The sequence below is a fragment of the Cnephaeus nilssonii genome (assembly GCF_951640355.1).
Source record: "Cnephaeus nilssonii genome assembly, chromosome: 21".
Classification (NCBI taxonomy): domain Eukaryota; kingdom Metazoa; phylum Chordata; class Mammalia; order Chiroptera; family Vespertilionidae; genus Cnephaeus; species Cnephaeus nilssonii.
Window position 1 is genome coordinate 28,077,131 of NC_137092.1, and position 19,247 is coordinate 28,096,377.

The 19,247-nt window shown below is 39.7% G+C and overlaps 1 protein-coding gene across 5 annotated transcripts in view; it reads right to left on the reverse strand.

Annotated features, from left to right (window-relative positions):
* CENPF (centromere protein F) overlaps positions 1-19,247 on the reverse strand; it is a 52,947-nt gene that overhangs the window by 22,969 nt on the left and 10,731 nt on the right. For 4 of the 5 annotated variants that reach the window (XM_079761348.1, XM_079761350.1, XM_079761351.1 and 1 more), the window contains exons 8-12: positions 15,924-16,049; positions 13,894-14,022; positions 12,527-12,649; positions 6,441-6,576; positions 949-4,343 (exon numbers count right to left, since the gene is read on the reverse strand). In XM_079761348.1, coding sequence (XP_079617474.1) covers positions 949-4,343; positions 6,441-6,576; positions 12,527-12,649; positions 13,894-14,022; positions 15,924-16,049 — 3,909 coding nt within the window. The remainder of the gene's footprint in view (positions 1-948; positions 4,344-6,440; positions 6,577-12,526; positions 12,650-13,893; positions 14,023-15,923; positions 16,050-19,247) is intronic. The other variant, XM_079761352.1, reaches the window with a different exon arrangement.

Here is a 19,247-nt window from a genome sequence, read left to right on the forward strand (position 1 = left end):
TTTCTTGCTAGAAATAGTCCACATAGCCTAAATATAAAATATCTCTTTGTGATTATCAAACAAGAGGCTAACCAATTCCACATGACATGCTCAGCTTCCATCTTAAGCATTTCTGATATTCTTCAAGAAAAGGCAATAAGGTTTTCTGAGCAGAATTCCAGCCGAAGGGCTTAACATTCTCAGAAAAATCACATGTCTGGATATCACCTTCCTCTCATCTGTAAAATGGGAATCAGCTGCTATGACTACTCCTGCTGACTCCTCACCACTTGCCTTTCCTATCTTACAGAGGCAGAAGGAACAAAGTGAGAATCGTCGACCATGAAGAATTATTAGTTTAGCTGGCAGACTAGAAGGACAAAGTTATAAGTAACTAAGCAATTTCTTATTCTATAAAGAAAGAAATGTCTTTTTAAACGACTGATACCAAATTAGATTTGTATCAGAGCAAATTGTTAGAAAATGATTCAGTAACATGTAATATACTCTTTTATTAGTGTCATTACTGTAACTCTGTAACATTAAAAATAGCCTGAAAGGGCTAGAGACTTTAAAATTCATATCACAAAAGCATTCCTAAGCTCTAATTTAATATATAAGTGTGTTTTATTAACTCACAAAGAATGAAAACACACAACATACACATCCTGAAGACATTGTTCTGATGCCATATAATTTTCTCCAGGAGAGTTTAAAAGCCCTCTTTAGTAATTTCCCATATAATAGTGTTTAAATGTAATAACTGTAGAAATATAGCTCCCAAAAAGATTTACTCATATTCGTAAAGTTCTGGATTGTTTTTTTAAAAAAACTTTGGGATATTTAATGCCCTCAAACGCTAAAACTACTTTTAAGGTCAATTCAACATTGATTTCCATTCAACAAACATTTATTGAGTATCTGCTAGACATGTAATTAGAGAAACAGCATGTAAATCCATGTACTTACATCTTCAAGGTCGGTGCCAAGGAAAGACCGGGTACTTAAGTCCAGACCTTGTAGCTGGAGTCGTGCTACTTCAAGTTCCAGTGACAGGTGTTCTGTCTGTTTCTTTTCTGCTGCCAACTTGGACTCCATCTCCATCGTCACGCTTGCCAGTTTCTGCTGCCACTGTTCATTTTCTGACAAATGCTGCTTCCTAAGACAGTCAAGCTCTTCCATTTCAGAACTTAATAACTGTTTGAGCTCTTCAATTTCCTTCTTTTTCATGATCTCTTGACTTTCAATTTTTTCTTCTAGCTTCTTAAGGGACTGCTGGTATATCTGACAGAGGATCTCAAGTTCTTCAATACTCTTCTCTGAGGCTGATGGGACAGCAGTCTTGGGCAGATCCTCCTCCTCCAGACTGCTACAAGATACCTCCTCTAGGTTAGACTGGTTTGTAGAAACATTCCCTTCCAAACTATTCCAAAGGGATGTTTCCCCTGTCTGTTCTAAAAGATCTTTGCAAAATGATAATTCACCCACACTAGTAAGACTAGGGCTGTCAGCCACACAAGAGAATGACAGTGACAGCGAATGGCTCGCCCTGGATTCTATCTTCCCTTCCTTTACCAAGTCACCTGGAGAGTTTCGAAGACTCATTGACAAAACCGAATTTTCAGCCTTCAACACTTCAACATAGGACTGTAGCTCTGACATCTTAGAGCTCATTTGGTTGTGCTGATCATGTAAAGTTTTGTGTTCACTCTGTAAAGATGAGAATTTCTCCTGCAATTCAGCAAAGTGCATTTGAACTTCTTTGGTCGACAATGTCAAGTGCTCATAGATGTGACTGTTATCTAAAGGATTTAAGGACACAGATGTCTCTGAATTTTGTTGTTCACCACATTCACCTTCTAGCATTTCTTCCACTAACTTATCTTGGCAATGACTATTTTCATCATTTAATATTTTAACTTCACTGACTAGTTTCTCGACATTTGCCATTTTACTAGTTGCTGTGATACATTCTGATCTTGAGTCATTCAGCTCTGACATTAATTCAAACTTTTCACTGCGCAGCATTTCACACATTGTCTCTAGCTCATTCAGCTTGTTCAATGCCATTTGTAGAGAGCACTGCAGCTGCTCATTGTCCTTTTGACTTGTTGACAACTCATGAAGCATGGACATATACTTTTCTTCTGTATCTACTTCACAGTCTTTAAGGCCACTAATTTCTCGTGATTGAATGTCTTGCTGCAAATTTCTAGATTCTAATTCTCTAATTTTCTGTAATTCGTGCTCTAGGTACTTCTTTTCCTTCTCACTTTCCTCAAGTTGTAATTCCATATTTCTTAGCTTAGCTTCTAATTGTTCCAATTGTGCAACGTAATTGTCCTGAGAAGTATCTTTAACTTCAAGCTCCATTGGAAGTTGGACATGACATTTACTCTTCTCACTGTCTCTTTCTGTCATGGAGTCATTATTTAGGTCCAATTCTAGATTCTGATGCTCATGTTTCATCTTCATTAAGTTTTTCAGCTGCTCATTCTCTTGTGATAAGGCATCCAGTTCCTTTTGCATTTTGCTGTGCTCTTCCTTTAAAGTCATGATCTCTCGCTTTAAATCATCAGCCTCGCTCTTGGAATTGTTTTGAAGTTCTTCAATCTCAGCTCTCAGACCTCCCTGCAATGACTCCAACTTTTGTTTTAGATTCTGGTGAGTTTCTTTAGCTAAAGCTAATTCTGCTACAAATGCTTGGTGTTCCCTTGCAAATGTTTCCTCTAGCTGTTCCAACTCATTTTTACTATCTTCACTTACACTAATGCATTCATTTAGCATGCTTTCTAATCTGGAGTTTGTTTCTTGTGCCGCTTCATATTTCTCACTGAGATCCTCAAATGCATTTCCTGTTTCTTCACATTTTTGTAATAAAATAAGTCTTTCTTGCTCATACTTATTACATAACTCTGAAATACATTTTTCCCTTTCAACTATACACTGTGAAATACTCTCACTTTTTTGGAGTAAATCCATCTTCTCTTGATTTAAGGTTGCATTAAGTTCCTTGAGAGCCCCATTCTCCTGGGTCAACTCTTCAATCTCCTTTTTATTTAGAGAAAGCATGGAACTCATTTCCTTTTTCTCTGAGCTCAGAGTTTCAGACAAAAGTTGTAGCTCCTTTAGAGATTCTTGAAGTAAATGGTTGCTCTTTTTTAATTCTTGAATCTCTGCTTGCTCACTTTCCAATTTTCCATTCAAAAGCTGCACCTCTCTGTCCTTGTTCTCCAGGGCAATTAAAGTTTCAGCAACAACATTCTGATGGATAGAAGTGTCTTCCTGTAACTTGCTAATGCGTTGACTTGTTTCTGCCACAAAACTTTGATGCATCTGTTCTGCTTTGACAAGGTTTTCTTCTATTTCTCCTCGGATTTGCACCAACTCTTCACACTGCTTTTGCAGATCTGAGTTCATTTGCTTTTGTGACTCTAATGAAAACTCAAGAGAAATGACTCTATTTTGTAAGACGGATGAATTTTCTGGACTTTGGTCAGCTTCTACATGGCAATCACTCCTTTCTGAAGGCATACTTCCTTGTTCCCCTATATTTGCAAAGGAATTATTCACTGCAGACTGCTGCTCAAAAGCCAAAAGATTTCTGTGATGAGCCTCATTTGCCACCAAAACATCATTGGATTTTAGCAGGTCCCTGAGACTCTCATATTCTGCATGCAAGTCTTGGTAACGCTGGTCTTTGTTCATTATTTCACTTGAAAGTAATTGAAGCTTGTGCTTCAGATCTTCAACTTGCCCAGTAAGCTCAGAAACTTTCACACACATATTTTCCATTTCCTTCTTATGTTTCTGATCTGAGAACTCGGCTTTTTGCTGTAGCTCTGCATAAGCTTGTTTCTGAGCCTCTACCTCGAGAGTCTTGCTATCAATCACATTGTGGAGGTTTCTCACCTCAACATTTATGTTTTCTCTTTCCATCTCCAATATGCTTACTCTCTCGTTGTATTCATTGCTTTTTATTTTTTGTGTCTTAAGACAAGTTTCCAACTGATTAATTTTACTCAGCAAGCTTTCTTTATCTGATTCCATTTGCTTTATAAGTTGTTCATTTTCATTTTTCCAACGAAAAAACTGAGTATTCTCTTCTTTCAATTCTTCAAATTCTTTCTTTTTTACCTCCAAAGCACTCAATAAAGCTTCAGACTCTCTCTCTGTTTTGCTTAACTTTTCACTCAGTTGTTCTATGTGATGTTCCCTTTTCTTCAACAGATCTTGAGAACAATCACGCTGCTTTTCCAGGTCAGCCAAGGCAAGTTTCAGTTTATCTAAAGTCAAGGAATTCTCTTGCCGATTTATTTTTTCTTGAAGGTCTTTTAACATGGTTTCCTGAGAAGTATTCTTAGCTATTGAAAATAAAATAATAAAAAGCACTGTCACTGTTTTAAATACTTACTTTATAAAAATTTTAAACTGAAAAAAAACAAAACACCTAAACAAACAACTTCTCAGCCCTGTAAAAACTGGCATTATTGCCCAGGTACCTCCTGCAAAATAGATCACCTGACAATCATCATATAAAGTCAATTACAGCAATGAGAGACATGGTTCTTTTAGGGGTGGTAATACATTTGTTCATCTTCCTTCTAAGCAGCTTAATAAAGGGTTGTTGCATAAAATATATAAAATACCAACAGATTATTTTCCTAAGTGTTGCAACTTGCTTTTCTTCTTCTTCTGTGTACATGTTTATGTATATGTGTACAGGAATACTCATTTTATTGTGCTTCAATGATGTTGCATGTTTTATAAACTGAAGGCAAGACCCTCCACCAGTAAAAGATCATTGTGATACTTGCTTTTTTGCAATGGTTGGATACAAACTCACCACATCTCTGACTATATTTTTCAACTCTTTTGATATACTTATTTAAAGAAAGAAAACTGTGTCAAAAGCAGCACTGAAATGGAATTACCCATGTTACTGTGGAGTAATACTGATTTTCAAAAAAAAAAAAAAAAATACTGATTTTCCAGGAAAATAAGTAACTACGCACCATTTTAGCCAAAGTCTATAGAATTAAATACAAAAGAGTAAAAAAATCCTAAAATCACTAACTCTTGAGGCCTATATAGGAATATTACTTAGGAACAATGTCACCCACATCCCAGCCCCTTGTAGTAAGGGTGGTGTTTATAAATTCAAGAATTATCCAAATTTCAAACTCCTTTAAAATCTTGTTTTCTGTCCAACAACACAACTCTACCCAATGGTCCCATCCAGTTGAGAATAAGCTCAATGATTTCATTTAACAGTGGTGGGAAGGCTTTATACACCCCAAATATATTGAGGGAGAATATAAGTTGAGAAACTTAATGGTAGATGATAAGGACAGGATGTATTCTAAATGCAGATGTTACAATACAGCTCCTATATTTAATGCTAACCTCATTCTACCTACTGGATGAGGGTTCTCAGTTGACCACAAGGGCCATCAATCACCTCTGCTCACGAGGACCTGAGACAATACCCTGATGACTAACACTGGAAAATGCCTGCAACCCTTCACTTTTGCCATGGTTTTCTTTCAAGAGAGACTGACATTTTTACCACTGCTGTGGAAAAATTGAAAGCCATCTTTGGGAGATGGAAATTTTAAAAAGAAAACAGTCACCAGCAAGTGTGACACATAATCCACAGGTCAGGTTAAAAGAAATCCTAGAGTCCTGGCCAGGCGACTCATCTGGGTTGGAGTGTTGTCCCACACACCAAAAAAGGTTGCAGGTTCCATTCCCAGTTGAGGCACATATAATAGGAGGTAACTGAACAATGTTTCTCACATTGATGGTTCTCTCTCTCTCTCTCTCTCCCTAAAATCAATAAAAATATCCTCAGTTGAGGATTTAAAAAAAAAATCTCAGATGTGCAAATACCCCAGGTGAGAAAATAAATGAAGTAGAAGACATATGGTACACTGATAAATGGGAAACTAGCAGTGGATTCATTTAGTGTGTATAGCATAATTCTGTAGCTCTAAAGTAAGGAAATAAAATCATTCAGTCAAACTAGTCATCAAAAATCAATGGTCATTAAGGGCTGGGACACATGCATTTCATAAAGGGATTTTCCATTATATGGGAAATGGTAATGAGCGAGGAGATGAGCTGTCTGAATGTAACGAACAAACACACTTGAGACAATCAATAGCACTCTCGGGCAACAGTCAGCACTGACAATTTACTTTTGTGTGGGAAATATTTACCCCTCTGGTTTCAAAGTGCTGAAAACCAGGCGTTTGGGGACTCAATGTGCTCCAATAAAACAATGTCCAACTATCACTTTGGAAACTAAAAAGTGGATGAGAGAAAACTTTCTCCACATCGAATGCAGACATCTTTCTAGGAGAATATACGGAAAAATGCAAAGTTTCTAATGCTATCCATCCTCTCTCTCAGGAATGGTAGCTTAGAGAAATAATTATAAAACATCAAGTTTTCCTTACCCTTCATTTCTTCTGCAAAATTCTGGCTATGAGTCAAACACTGCTTGGTCTTCTTCAGTTCTTCCTGCAGGTGGCAGACTTCTCTGGCACTTTGCTCAGACTGGCTCTTAAGGAAGCTGTTTTCCTTCTTCATTTCCTAAAGTGCACATTTTCTTGGTTAAATCAAAACAAATGCTCAAACTACGACTTCTGCCCTAGGAAAGGCCCTAATGGAAATGATTGTGTATCTCACTAGGGGAGGAATCACACTTTCCTTTGAGTGCTTAACAAAGTTAGAAACTCTTAACCCAAATGAGTTTATGAATAGAAGTTAAAACAAATAAAAAAAAAAATCTGACAATTATCGTTTTCCTTCAAAAATATATTTCTTTGAGCTTTCTGGTTTTCCCTAAGCTTGTTAAAGAGTTAGCTCATAAGAAAAATCCTATTTAAAAGATCCTCAAGGACACAAGCTCCAAGTTCTTACCATATCTGAATGTATATCAAATATATTTTTGCAAATACCTGATGTACTAAGGAACAAAAAAATTCACACTACAAATTTTGACTCTACATCTTGAGGTTGATTGTTAAAGGGATGTCTTTATGAGCAAATTACCTTTAGTAAGTGTTTATCAAAAAAGTCTACAATGAACCACATGCTGAAATGAACATTATAAAAGATGTAAATTTAAGTGAGACAGTTTCTGCCCTCAGGGCAGGTAACCCAGTAAGGGAAGATGTGTTACCAGTCACTTAATACATGGGGATGTGCTAACTGCTAAAGAGAGGTGGCGAGTACTATGGGAAATCGGGCTGGAGCACAAAAGGAAGAATTCATTCTAGATGGAGGAAACTGAGCTTTCCCAGTAAAAATAGATTCTTTGGGCACCTGATTAAATGAAGTATCCATGTACTGAAATGTAAATAAAGTAGCAGAGATGCAGATGTAGCCCCATTGTATTATCTAAGGAGACATATTTGGGGGAGGGGAGGAATCTTAAAACCAAGCAATATATGTATGCCAAAGAAAAGTACTATTGCTTATTAACCATATAAGACACACAGTATCATAAATCCTCTACTTCCTCAACCTGTTTTTCCACCTTCAATGATTTTTTTAGCTGTTAAGTATCTCAGCTTATATGATATGCCACCCTCTGGACTACAAAGAATTGGCATATACTGACAGAATTAAGGGTCTCACATCCTTGGGGGGCGGGGGGGGCGGGATTCATAAGGCTAACTTAAAAACACACACACAAAAAAACAACACTTAAAAAATAACCCCTCTGAGTAGTAGGAGAAAATTCTGAATCTTAAAGAAACAATTAAGACCCAGCCTCCAAAACCCTACTGCACGTTAGAAAACAGATGGCCCTGGCAGTGTTGTGTTGGAAAGCTGCCTTCAATTATCAGTCTGGTTACTACCAGCAGATGGGTACCGAGGTAGCAAAGCCAAATTCAAGAAGAGGGGGAATCTGGCTAGGAGAAAGTACTTGAAAACTTGCTGGCAGCTGCTGTGTTCATATATATATATATGCTCATTTCATCATCAAGATAAGACAGAACCCATTGTAGTTAAACTCCTGTCTTTGTCCTAATCCTGCCTCCCTTCCTTGCTGGCAAATTAAGACATCAATCAGAACTAAAGGACCGCTCCAACTCTCAAGACTGAGGCTGACATTCATACAAAAAATGATCATTAAGATACAACAGTGTGCCCTAGCCAGTGTGGCTCAGTTGATCAAGCATCATCCCATGTACCGAGAGGTTGCCAGTTCGATTGCCGATCAGGGCAATCAATGCCCAGGTTGCAGGCTGGATCTCCCAGTAGGGGGCATGCAGGAGGCAGCAGATCAATGTTTCTCATCTCATCAATGTTTCTCTCTCTCTTTCCCTCTCACTTCTTCGCTAAAATTAATCAATATATATATATATATATATATATATATATATACACACACACACACACACACACATATATATATACACACACACACACACACACACACATATATATATATATATATATATATACACACACACATATTTAAAATGTTAAGTGTTATTGACTTAAACTAACATCATTAAATTGTAGGCACTATAATCACTTGTTTGTTCTTCAAACACAGGATAATCATCATCAAAAGTTATCACAAATGGGAAAGGAAAAATACCTTAAAGAACCTTAACAAGTGAATGGGACATCATTAATATTTCTTCCCAAAATCTAACAGCAGCCAGATGTGTGTGATCAGTGCTAAGATCAGCTGAATGAGTTCAAGGTAAGAGAGGAACTAGCATTTACCCACCCTCCTGGGTTGACGCAGCATTTTTATTTACAACCTATAAAATATTTTCTTGCCCTAAAAAAACCAATCAAATTAAATGGCATCTACATCTGGAGGTGACAAGAAAACTGAGAAGACACCATGTGCAAAGCTAAAGCTGGGGGCATCCCAGAGAGGGAGGGGGACAACTTATGTTTACATGTCTGCTGATCTCCACAGCCTCTGTCCGTAACTGGAGACATTTACAGGAATTGTAAGTGAAATGCCAAGATTACCATGTCTTTCTCTATTCTGGCATTAGCTCCGTAAATATTTGTTTCTAACAAAAAAATGTTCAGCCAATCCTGGGACCCAGCAGGCTTGTAATGCTATGGCTAAGACCAACCCAAGAATTTTTAAAAGCCAGAATTTAGAAAATGAACATCTGAAAATGGAGCTGAAGACTGCTATCCATCAGCAATTAGTTTTCTGCAAGGCTACAGCCACTTAAGACTTGATTGGGTAGCTCATTATCAACAACGAGTTAAGCATACAAGGATACATTCTCCTAGGCATCTCCTGCATCCTGACATGATGTGCAAAACTGGGCACGAGTCTGAATAAATGCAACAAAAATCCCTATAAACACAAGCCAGCATCTGAGCTTAGCAAGCTATTCCACCCAAATCAACTTCGGTTTAGGAGCAGCAAGGGAAGCATCCTTTCCTAGGGCCAGACAAAACAAATTTCAGTTACTGTGCACTATTTCATGATCCCATCCATGACTGATGCTTAATACATCCCCTGCTGGGGCGAAGTCTGTATCATGAACAAGGGAAGGATGCAAAGGATGTGTTTTTCCCTTCCACCTCATCATTCCTGTCTGCCAGAACAAGCCCCTTAGAGGATCTGGTGCAATATAGACCCCATGCTCAGAAAGGTCCCCAAGCAAGTGTTCCCCCTACCTTGGCTGTCAAATGATGGTACATGATGGCCTAACCCAATGCTATGGGGCTGGCAGCCAATGCTGGATGAGCAGTGTATCTGAACTCTCCATTCACTTTGATACTAAACGTTAACTTTACCCTTGATTGGACCATTAAATCACGTTTCCATTACTGATGATTTCTCATTGTGAGTGGCATATTAGTTTGCTAAACACGAACAAGGAAAATTTCAGTACAACTGTCACATTATTTCGGCATCCAAAACCTATCGGCGTGCTAAACTTGTTAGTACTTACTTATAATTAGATACAGAAAGAGACCCACAGTGATAGAATAGAACAGGCAAATTTTAAATGTGTAAAATCTCAAATGCACTGTCCCGTGGCTCATCGCTTTCTGTGCCTATTGGTGACAGCAAACAGGTCATAACAGTTGTGAAGACCAAAGCGATGAGCAGGTGGACTGCAATAATTTACTGAGCACTTATGTACTGGGCAGGGTTTAATTTAATCATTGATGAAGCTTTGAAAAGGAAGGGGTATTATTTGTCCCTATATGCACATGAATAAAGTCAGACTCAGAAGAGGAAAGTCACTGTCTCAAGGTCATTCAGCAAGTAGGTGGCAGAAAAGCAATGCAATTTCAGCTCTCGCTCACACTAAAGCTGCCAAAATTATACCATTAAGTTATACACTGCTCTAAGTAGCTAAATCACTTTTCTGATACCAATCCCAATTCAAAATGCAAGAGCCAGCTCAATGTGAGTTCTTATCATCTTCAAATGAAGACACACACATAAATGAAGACAGACACTAAATAAACTCCCTGGCCCTGTGCTAGGCCCTTGCACACAACTGCCCTCACTGGACCCAGAGATCGATGAAATATTAGTGCAACACGGTGGGCAGATAGCTCAGTATAGGCGAGTTCACAGTATATAGGAGAGCTCCTCAGCTGGCACACCAGACCCTGTGGGCTCACCCAAGTCTTCAGAAACACCTGCAAGACAACGCCTAGCCCACTACTGCGCCTCGGCCAAGGAGACTGTTTTAAAAGTGTTTGTGGCCTCTTAACCAGATGACTGCTTTTACAAAACGCTTCCACCAGCGTCGTGGGAGAGTTCCTGGCTGAAAGGGAACCTCACAGAGGGAAGAGTTCGGTGCCAGTCTGCCTGTGGAAATGTTAGCAGAAGCATCTGCTGGTTGGTCCCCAGTGGCCAAAAGGCAAACATTTGTTTTGCTGAAACAAAACACTTCCATTTGAAAACGTTCGCTGTTGAAACCATCATCTGATACGAAGCTTCCTTCCACTCCAGTGGCTGGAACTGGGGCCGCCTGTCTCCAGCCGTATTACCCTTCTGAGGCAGCTGCATGCTCCTGTGCTGACAGATGCTCAGATTTTACAACCATGTTCTCTCTCCAAAGCTGGGGGATAAAAACCTTTCGACTCTACTCACCTGCATAAATGACTGCTCTTTACAGAGAATTTCAAAGAGAGAATCTTTACAATCTAGTAAGTGACTGCAAAATATTTAAAGGATGAGTGGAACAATTTCTTTACTGTGACATTTGATGGGGGAGAAACTTCTGCTGTGCTTCTTTGTAATAATGCCACACTGATTTATGTCACTATTCAAATTGTCTCAAGCTAATTAGCGCCCCTAAATGGCTCTTCATTAAGCCCTTTAAAATAAACTCCAGGCCACTAAGTAAATTCAGGGAGAAGCCAAATTAAGTAAGTATGGAGAAAACCCTATCAGTAGAAGCAATGTCAGGGTAGTTCTATACTCACACCACTGGGGATATCACCCAGCATTGTGCACAAAAGCACGAATCTATGAAAACACTGACAACCATGCTCAACACTGAGCCTAAGGCTGACTTTTGAAGCCAGAGTAACATAATTTACAATTACTTGATATTTTCACAAGAACTTGAAATCTAGAAACTCTTCATCTGTCATTACTCTGGCTCATTTAAATCATTGACTTTCCACCAGGTTTTTAATATTTGATGATTCAAAAGCCAACCCTTGGAAAAGGGATTTCAATTTACCCCTTCCCCAATTTTGTTTCTTGCCATTTAGAAAACCCCTCATTTTCTTCTATTTTTCTACCTCCCAAATGGTCTAAAACATTTTTTTTTTAAAAAAAGAGTAGTACATGTCCTTAGTACAAGTCAAGTTTTCCTGTAATTGCTACATGCATATTAGTAATTATATCAGAACTAGAGGCCCAGTGCACGGATTCATGCACCGGTGGGGTCCCTCAGTCTGGTCTGCACCCTCTGGCAACCTGGGACCCCTCGGGGGATGTCGGACTGCCAGTTTGATCAGGCCGAAACTGGCAGTCCGACATCCCCTGAGGGATATAGTAGTACGCGAAGCGGCAGGCGGCCAGGGAGGAGCCCAAGCCCAGGCTAGGTGCCGCATCACTCCCGCTCATCCTGGCCCCGCTGTGCCTGCCCCCACCACCATTCCGGGACTACCACCACTGCTGGGTAGCACTGCCATAGAGGCGGGAGAGGCTCGCACTTGAGCCTGGTGTCTGGTGCCCATTGGATCAGCTAAGTGGTGCTTCTGCTGTGGGAGTGCACTGACCACCAGGGGGCAGCTCCTGTGTTGAGTGTCTGCCCCTTGGTGGTCAGTGCACATCATAGTGACCGGTCGACTGGTCGTTCAGTCCCTTAGGCTTTTATATATAGAGATAGAATGGGGGGGGAAAGCACTATGTTCGATGTCATAGGATATATACAAAATACATTGTCATACTTCTGGCAAATAAAATAGACAATGAAATGATCATGATAAGCTACTGAAAATTGGTGTAGCAATTCCCAGCACATCCTGAACGGAAGTTGTCAAACACTCATCTCTGCTTCTCACTCACCTCACATCTCCTCCTCAGCTCATTCTCCTTGCTCTGACTTGCCTGTAACGACTGCTCGGTTCGGCAGGCATTCTGCTTAAACTCTTCCAATTTGTTTTCTAGCTGGTTCTTTACTGATGTGACCTACAAAGAGAAAATAAGGTCAAGGTTCAGTTTCCTGTTCTTTATTTCCTTAATGTTAATTTCTTCTCCAATAAGAAGAAAGTCACCGAATAAAAGAATTGATCCATCCATATTGGCCAAGACCCTCACTCTGAGAGACTGAGGAGCTCTGAGCAGGGTGACATCAGGTTAACAGACTCACTCTGGCCGCTGGTTGTGGACAGACTGAGGAAGAAGTGTGGGGCACGGAGACAGTTAGGAGTCTGGAACAGTAACCCAGGAGGGAGACGATGTCGTCTTAGACCAGCACCGGAAATGGTAAAAGCAGTCATATTCAATATAAACTACAGACAGACTTTGTAAAGTCAGGTTTCTTCTAAGCAGAGGGGTAAGTAGTACATGGAGGATTTCTGGGGTGGCTGATAATATTCTATCCCAACACAGATAATGCTTATAAGAGAGCACGCCTGATAATGACTTATCAAAATTTTATTCTATATAGATTTTGTGTTTTAACACAAAAGTTTAAATGCACTCTATGATGCATACTCACATACACATACAATTATGCACAGAAATATACATATGCACACACATATACACTGATATATACAAATACACACGTGTGTACATGTAAATAAATAAAAGTAGTGTTGGCAGAGTTTTAATGGATGACACTGAGGTGTGAGAGAAAATGAAGACGTGAAGATAACAGGAAGCTTTAGGCCTGAGCAATGTGAATATCAGAATTGATATTTACTGGGATGAGGTATTTACTGGAGTTCCATTATTAACAAGTAAGATGTGTTAGAAATGCGAGTGGCAATGTCAGATACAAACCCATGAGTCTCAAGTTCAGAACAGATGTCCAGGCCGGAGATATAAATATGGGAGCCTTCACCACACAGATGAAACGCAAAGCCACAATACTGGACATCATTTTTGAAGTGAGTGTTAAGTAAGTAAACAGATTGTAATTTTCAGTGCTTTGTCAATTTGAGGGCATAAATTACTTGGGACGGGAACCCAGTGACATGACTAAGAAACAGAATATCAGAGCTCTTAAGACTTTCAGATCTAAGAACCCCTCCTCATTCACTGTCCTCTTCTCTAAATGAGAGAATCCAGACCCAGACAGGGTCCGTTTGCTCTCCTGTTTGAAAAGGAAAGCGAGGATAGAGCATTTTTTCCTTCCAAGTAGCCTATGTCAGCTGCGGCACAGAAATACCAGGCACGAGGAAAAGGAGAGAGGAAGGAGCGCCTACTTTGTCCAGCTCAGCCTGCAGGATGTTGTGAGCATTCTTGGCCTGCTGCAGCTCCTGCGTGAGTTTGGCTTTCATCTGAGTGCACTCTTGGTCCAGTGTTTGGAAGGAGCGCTGTTGACGGCACAGCTCCTGAAAAGCAAAAGACACACGCGTCACACTGCTGATGGTTCCCAGGCAGATACCAGGGTGACACAGACACCCCACAGGAAATGCCAGACACAACAGGGAGCCTAGAGGACCATCCACTTGATGATGAACATAATCAGCCGGAGCACTGGTCCTGGTATTCAAATCCAGGTCTCCGAGGTCCCAGGAAGGAGCCAGTTGACCACATGGAAGCTAGCCTGTGTCCACCTCTTCCCCACTCTTAAATCAATCATCAGGGGCAAAAGAGAGGAGAGCTGAGCAATCAAAGGCACTCAAAAATGGGGTTTAAAATTTGAAATACCACACACCACTTATAATTAAGAATGACACAAAGTGTATGTCACCAATGAACTTGGATAACCAGGTAAAGATACTAGAGTAACATTTGCAAGTCACTTTTTTATATGTATGTGTGCTTGTGTGTTTTTTTTTGTTGTTTTTTTTTTGGGGGGGGGGTTTCCCTATCACCCCACTACTGCACGAGGATTGCCAGCTTTGGCATTACTCATATTCTGGGCTGGGGACAATGCTTAATCTAAGGGACTGTCTCAAATTACAGGGTGTTTACCAGCAGGCCTGGCCCCTAGCCACTAAATGCAGGTAGTGAACCCCAAATCCCCCACCCCAGTTGTGACAATAAAAAATGTTGCTAGATATTGCTAAATATCCCCTGGGAAGGGGAAAATAATCACCCCTGGTTGAAAACCACCGTTCGATACTATAAAATCCATGATCTTAATCATCCCGTTCACCCAGAACTAGCAAAGCACCTGGTATCTTATCTGGTCAATAAATAATAGACACAATATTTAAATACTTGTTTTATCGGGGGGATCACTGTGTAAGTTTTACAAATGTCTTACCACTATGCTGTACACCTGAAACTAATAGAATACTAAATGTCAACTGAAATGAAAACATTAAATTAGCCCTGGCTGGTTTGGCTCAGTGGATAGTGTTGGCCTGTGGACTAAAGAGTTCCAGGTTTGGTTCCGGTCAAGGGCACATGCCTGGGGTTTCGGGCTTGATCCCCAGTAGGGGGCGTGCAGGAGGCAGCCAATCAATGATTCTCTTTCATCCTCAGTAGGGGGCATGCAGGAGGCAACAATCAATGATTGTCTCTCATCACTGATGTTTCTCTCTCTCCCTCTTCCTTCCTCTCGGAAATCAATAAAAATATATTGTTTTAAAAATTAAATTTAAAAAAAATTTAAATACACAATTGGTTATAATTTCCCCAGGAGGCAGAATTACTTCCTTCTGGGTATATCATGCCTGCTGTATACAGTAGTTCTGGTGAGAAAAACAATAAAGGGATAAACAGTTTAACGAATGTATGAGGCGGTGTCTGACCAAGGTGAGCTCCAGTCTGCAGTCACTCCTATTGGAAGTCTGCAGACAGACCCTCAATCTGTATGACACACACACTTCCCGGCTAACTCGCCTCACATTGGCAGCTGTACTTACAGAAGGGCATCCTCAGCTATAACCTGCCTGCCAAAGCCTTTGCCCACTTCATCAGCTACTGTTCTAATGTATTTGCCAACCCACAAGCTTTACAAACAGCCAGAGATTGTAATTCAATTTCTTTCACAATGGAGAGTGTTTGAAAGAAGAAATATGACCCTTTCCTACTCAGAATAATAATCTCAAACTAATCGGAAAATATGGATAAAAAAGAACATTCTAACTACTGAGTTCCTTCTCTGATCAAAAACTGGCTGAAAAAACTGAAGGAAAATACAGTGACCTCCCCCCGCCCCCCCCCCTCCCCCCCGCCCAGAGCATTTCCCTAGTAGAACACCCAACAATGACAAATGGCTCTTTTCTAATGAGTGAACTGTGACATCCTGATAAACTCCTAATGAATCTATTTACCTTACCTCTTGAAACTCCTTCTCTTTTTCTTTGAGTTTCTGTTCCAGAGAACATCTGGCACTTTCTGCATTTTGTCGCTGACAACTCAAATCTTCAGTCAATTTTTTCAGTTTTTGTTCCAATGCAGTACACTAACAACAAATAAAAATGTGCAATACAAAACTATTCAAGGAAAGAATATTTTGAACTTTAAAAAAATTAGAACCAAGTTCTGGTTCAAGTTTAACATTATGCTTTGACATTTATATTTCATAAAAAGTTGGGTTTCAAACTATTAGCCATATACCAAAAGCACTATAATTATTTTAGAACAGATAAAATTTATGTTTGGGAAATAGTAGCAAGGATGTAAAGCCTTAGACCATTTAATACTTCTCATTTACACTATGGCCTACGAACCAGGAGGTCACAGTTCCATTCCTGGTCAGAGCACATGCCCAGCTGTAGACTTGATCCCCAGTGTGGGGCATGCAGGAGGCACCCATCAATGATTCTCTCTCATCATTCTATCCCTTTCCCTTCTTCTCTGAAATCAATGAAAATATATTTTTAAAAAATTAATACATTGCCTTGGACCTTAAGACACCTTTGTCATTATCCTAACTGTTCTTGAATTTTTTAATCCCCAAGAAAAAGTATTATAGAAATTATTTATAATATGAATTTAATACTTATTGCAAACCTACTATATGTTAAGCACCGTGCCAGATACTGGAGATACAGGAGTAAACAATTCAGATAAAAATCATTGCCCACATGGTCCAAAATGTTGATGGTTGACAATCATGGGAAAACCCCCCACACTTGGCAGGCATTGTAGAGGACTGAACCCTTGGCGCCCTCTGCTGGCCCTCCTTCAATCTGCAACTCATTCCATTAAAGTTTCTCAGAAGCAATAATTTATTACTAGAAGCAATACCTTAGAAAAGAGCTTTCAGTAGATATTTATATTTTATGTAAAAATTTTTAAATGGCATTCTCATGCACAATCCATGTAAGAGTAGCTTACCACTAGATGTCATGAATGTTCCATAATATTCTAAAATAGTGTCCAGAGCTCAAGTCCATGAAAATATGCAGCACATGAAACTAGCACTCACCGCTCTGGGCCTGTGTTTCATCTCTAAAATGTGGGTGCTCAACTCCGGGTTTGCTGTGAGCCCCAACACTTTGTTTCTATGTGATTTCAACAGCTTTATATGCCACACGGTTCACAAAAACTTGGAAAAGAAGCATACCAGAAACAGCATATGTTCACTAAAACTAAAGAACATGGTATTGAACTTGGTTAATTAGCTCCATTTTATTTAATAGGTAATTCTAAGGTTAGATTCAGGGGAGAGCATAAACAATGCATAATTTGATTTCAGCAACATATCTGACAAGGTTATATTGTCCTTAAAGGCAAGGCGGAGAGAGGTAGACTAAATTTTCAGTCAGGTGGATTGTAGCTCACGGGAAAATGGAATCCAGGAAACACGGAACAAACAAGTCTTAACCTGGAGGGACGACTAATAGAAAGAAAGCCAGAGCTGTGTTCTCAGCATTCAGCACTGTCCAGTCAAATATTTCAATCATGACCTGGTAGAAGTCACTATATCAGATGTGTCATATGGAACAAGGATTCAGTGATCTTATTACACGAAAATCAACAGCACATAATGTGAAAGGGTAAGTGTAATTCTTACATATGTGAAGGCCTGAGCTGGCAGAAATGCAACTGAAAATGAGCTTAATTGACAAAGAACTCCATATAACAAAAATCATTACGAATATTAATATAACTCACATGTGCCAAGTACTATGCTAAAGCCTTTATGAAAATTACTTCAATAAGAACAACAATCCTATGACACAGGCATTTTTAACACCATTTTATTGATTAGACAACTGAGGCTCAGAAGTTAACTAAATAGCTCCAAAAGCAATACAATTGAGATGTCGCAGGGCCAGAACTCAAATCCAAGTCTTTCTAACTTAAAAAACCAACTCAGACTGCACAAAGAGAATACATATAAGGATCAAAGCAGGCTATGGTCCCATTGACCCTCCACTTTACCTTCATAGATCTAATCAATATTTATCAAGAATTTCTCTGTGCCAGGTCCTGCACTCGGAGAATATCTAAAAATGAACCTGGACTACCACTTCCAAGAAGACAGAACAGATGTACACTTCCCTATTTTTCCCTTCAAGAACAACTAAAAACCCTGTTTAGTAAAACAGACCTAAGAATGCTCTAGCCTTGACTGGTTTGGCTCAGTGGATAGAGCGTCGGCCTGTGGACTGAAGGGTCCCAGGTTCGATTCCTTGGTTGCGGGCACATCCCCAGTAGGTGGTGTGCACGAGACAGGTGATCGATGTTTCTCTCTCATCGATGTTTCTAACTCTCCCTCTCCCTTCCTCTCTGTAAAAAAATTAATAAAATATATTTAAAAAAAGAAAAAGAAAAAAAAGAATGCTCTAAAAGGAGAGAAGACTGATTGATTGGGGCCCTTGGGACCCAAGGGAAAAACATGTTGGTGCTGAAAGAAAATAATTCAGTCAACCCAGAATCCTATACCCTGAGGCTGTATTTTCTAGGAATGAGGAGGAAACCAAGACATCCTCAGAGAAAGGCAGAGTAAAACAACCCATAGCCAACAGACCAACATTAAAAAAATTGTTTTAAAAAGTTGTCTAAACAAAAAGGAAATGATGAAAGGACATGTGAAAGGAACCAGAAAAGAAGAGGAAGGGAAGCAACACTATTGGTATATATAAAAGGCTCCCCTTCTCTTTAGTTTTCTAAGTTATTTGACAGTTGAAGGGAAAAACAAATTTTTTTTGTTAATCCTCACCCAATAATTTTTTGTTGTTGTTGGAGAGTGGACGGGAATGGGGGAAGACAGAGAGAGAAACATCCCTATGACATAAACATCCTTGTGACCAGGCCAGGGATGGAGCCTACAAACAAGGTATGTGCCCTTGACCGGAATCTAACCCGAGACTCTTCATTCAGTCTGACTGCCGGCACTCTATCCACTGAACCAAACCCGCTAGGGCTGAAGCAAAAATTATAACACTGTCAGATATGGTTCTAAATATATGTAGAGAAAACACGTAAAATTACATAAAAGTGGGGCGAGATAAAAGGATGAAAAGAGGAGCATGTCAAGAGTATTCCAAGAGGCGAGTATGCGAAGCAGAAAGACACTGGGCCCAGATAAAGATTACGTCCAGGAGACATCAAATAAGGCCGGTGGTTCTAGGAGATAATTCATTTTTCTCTACACTCGTCCCCATACAACACACTACCTGTGATTTCTATATTAAGGATACATCCATTA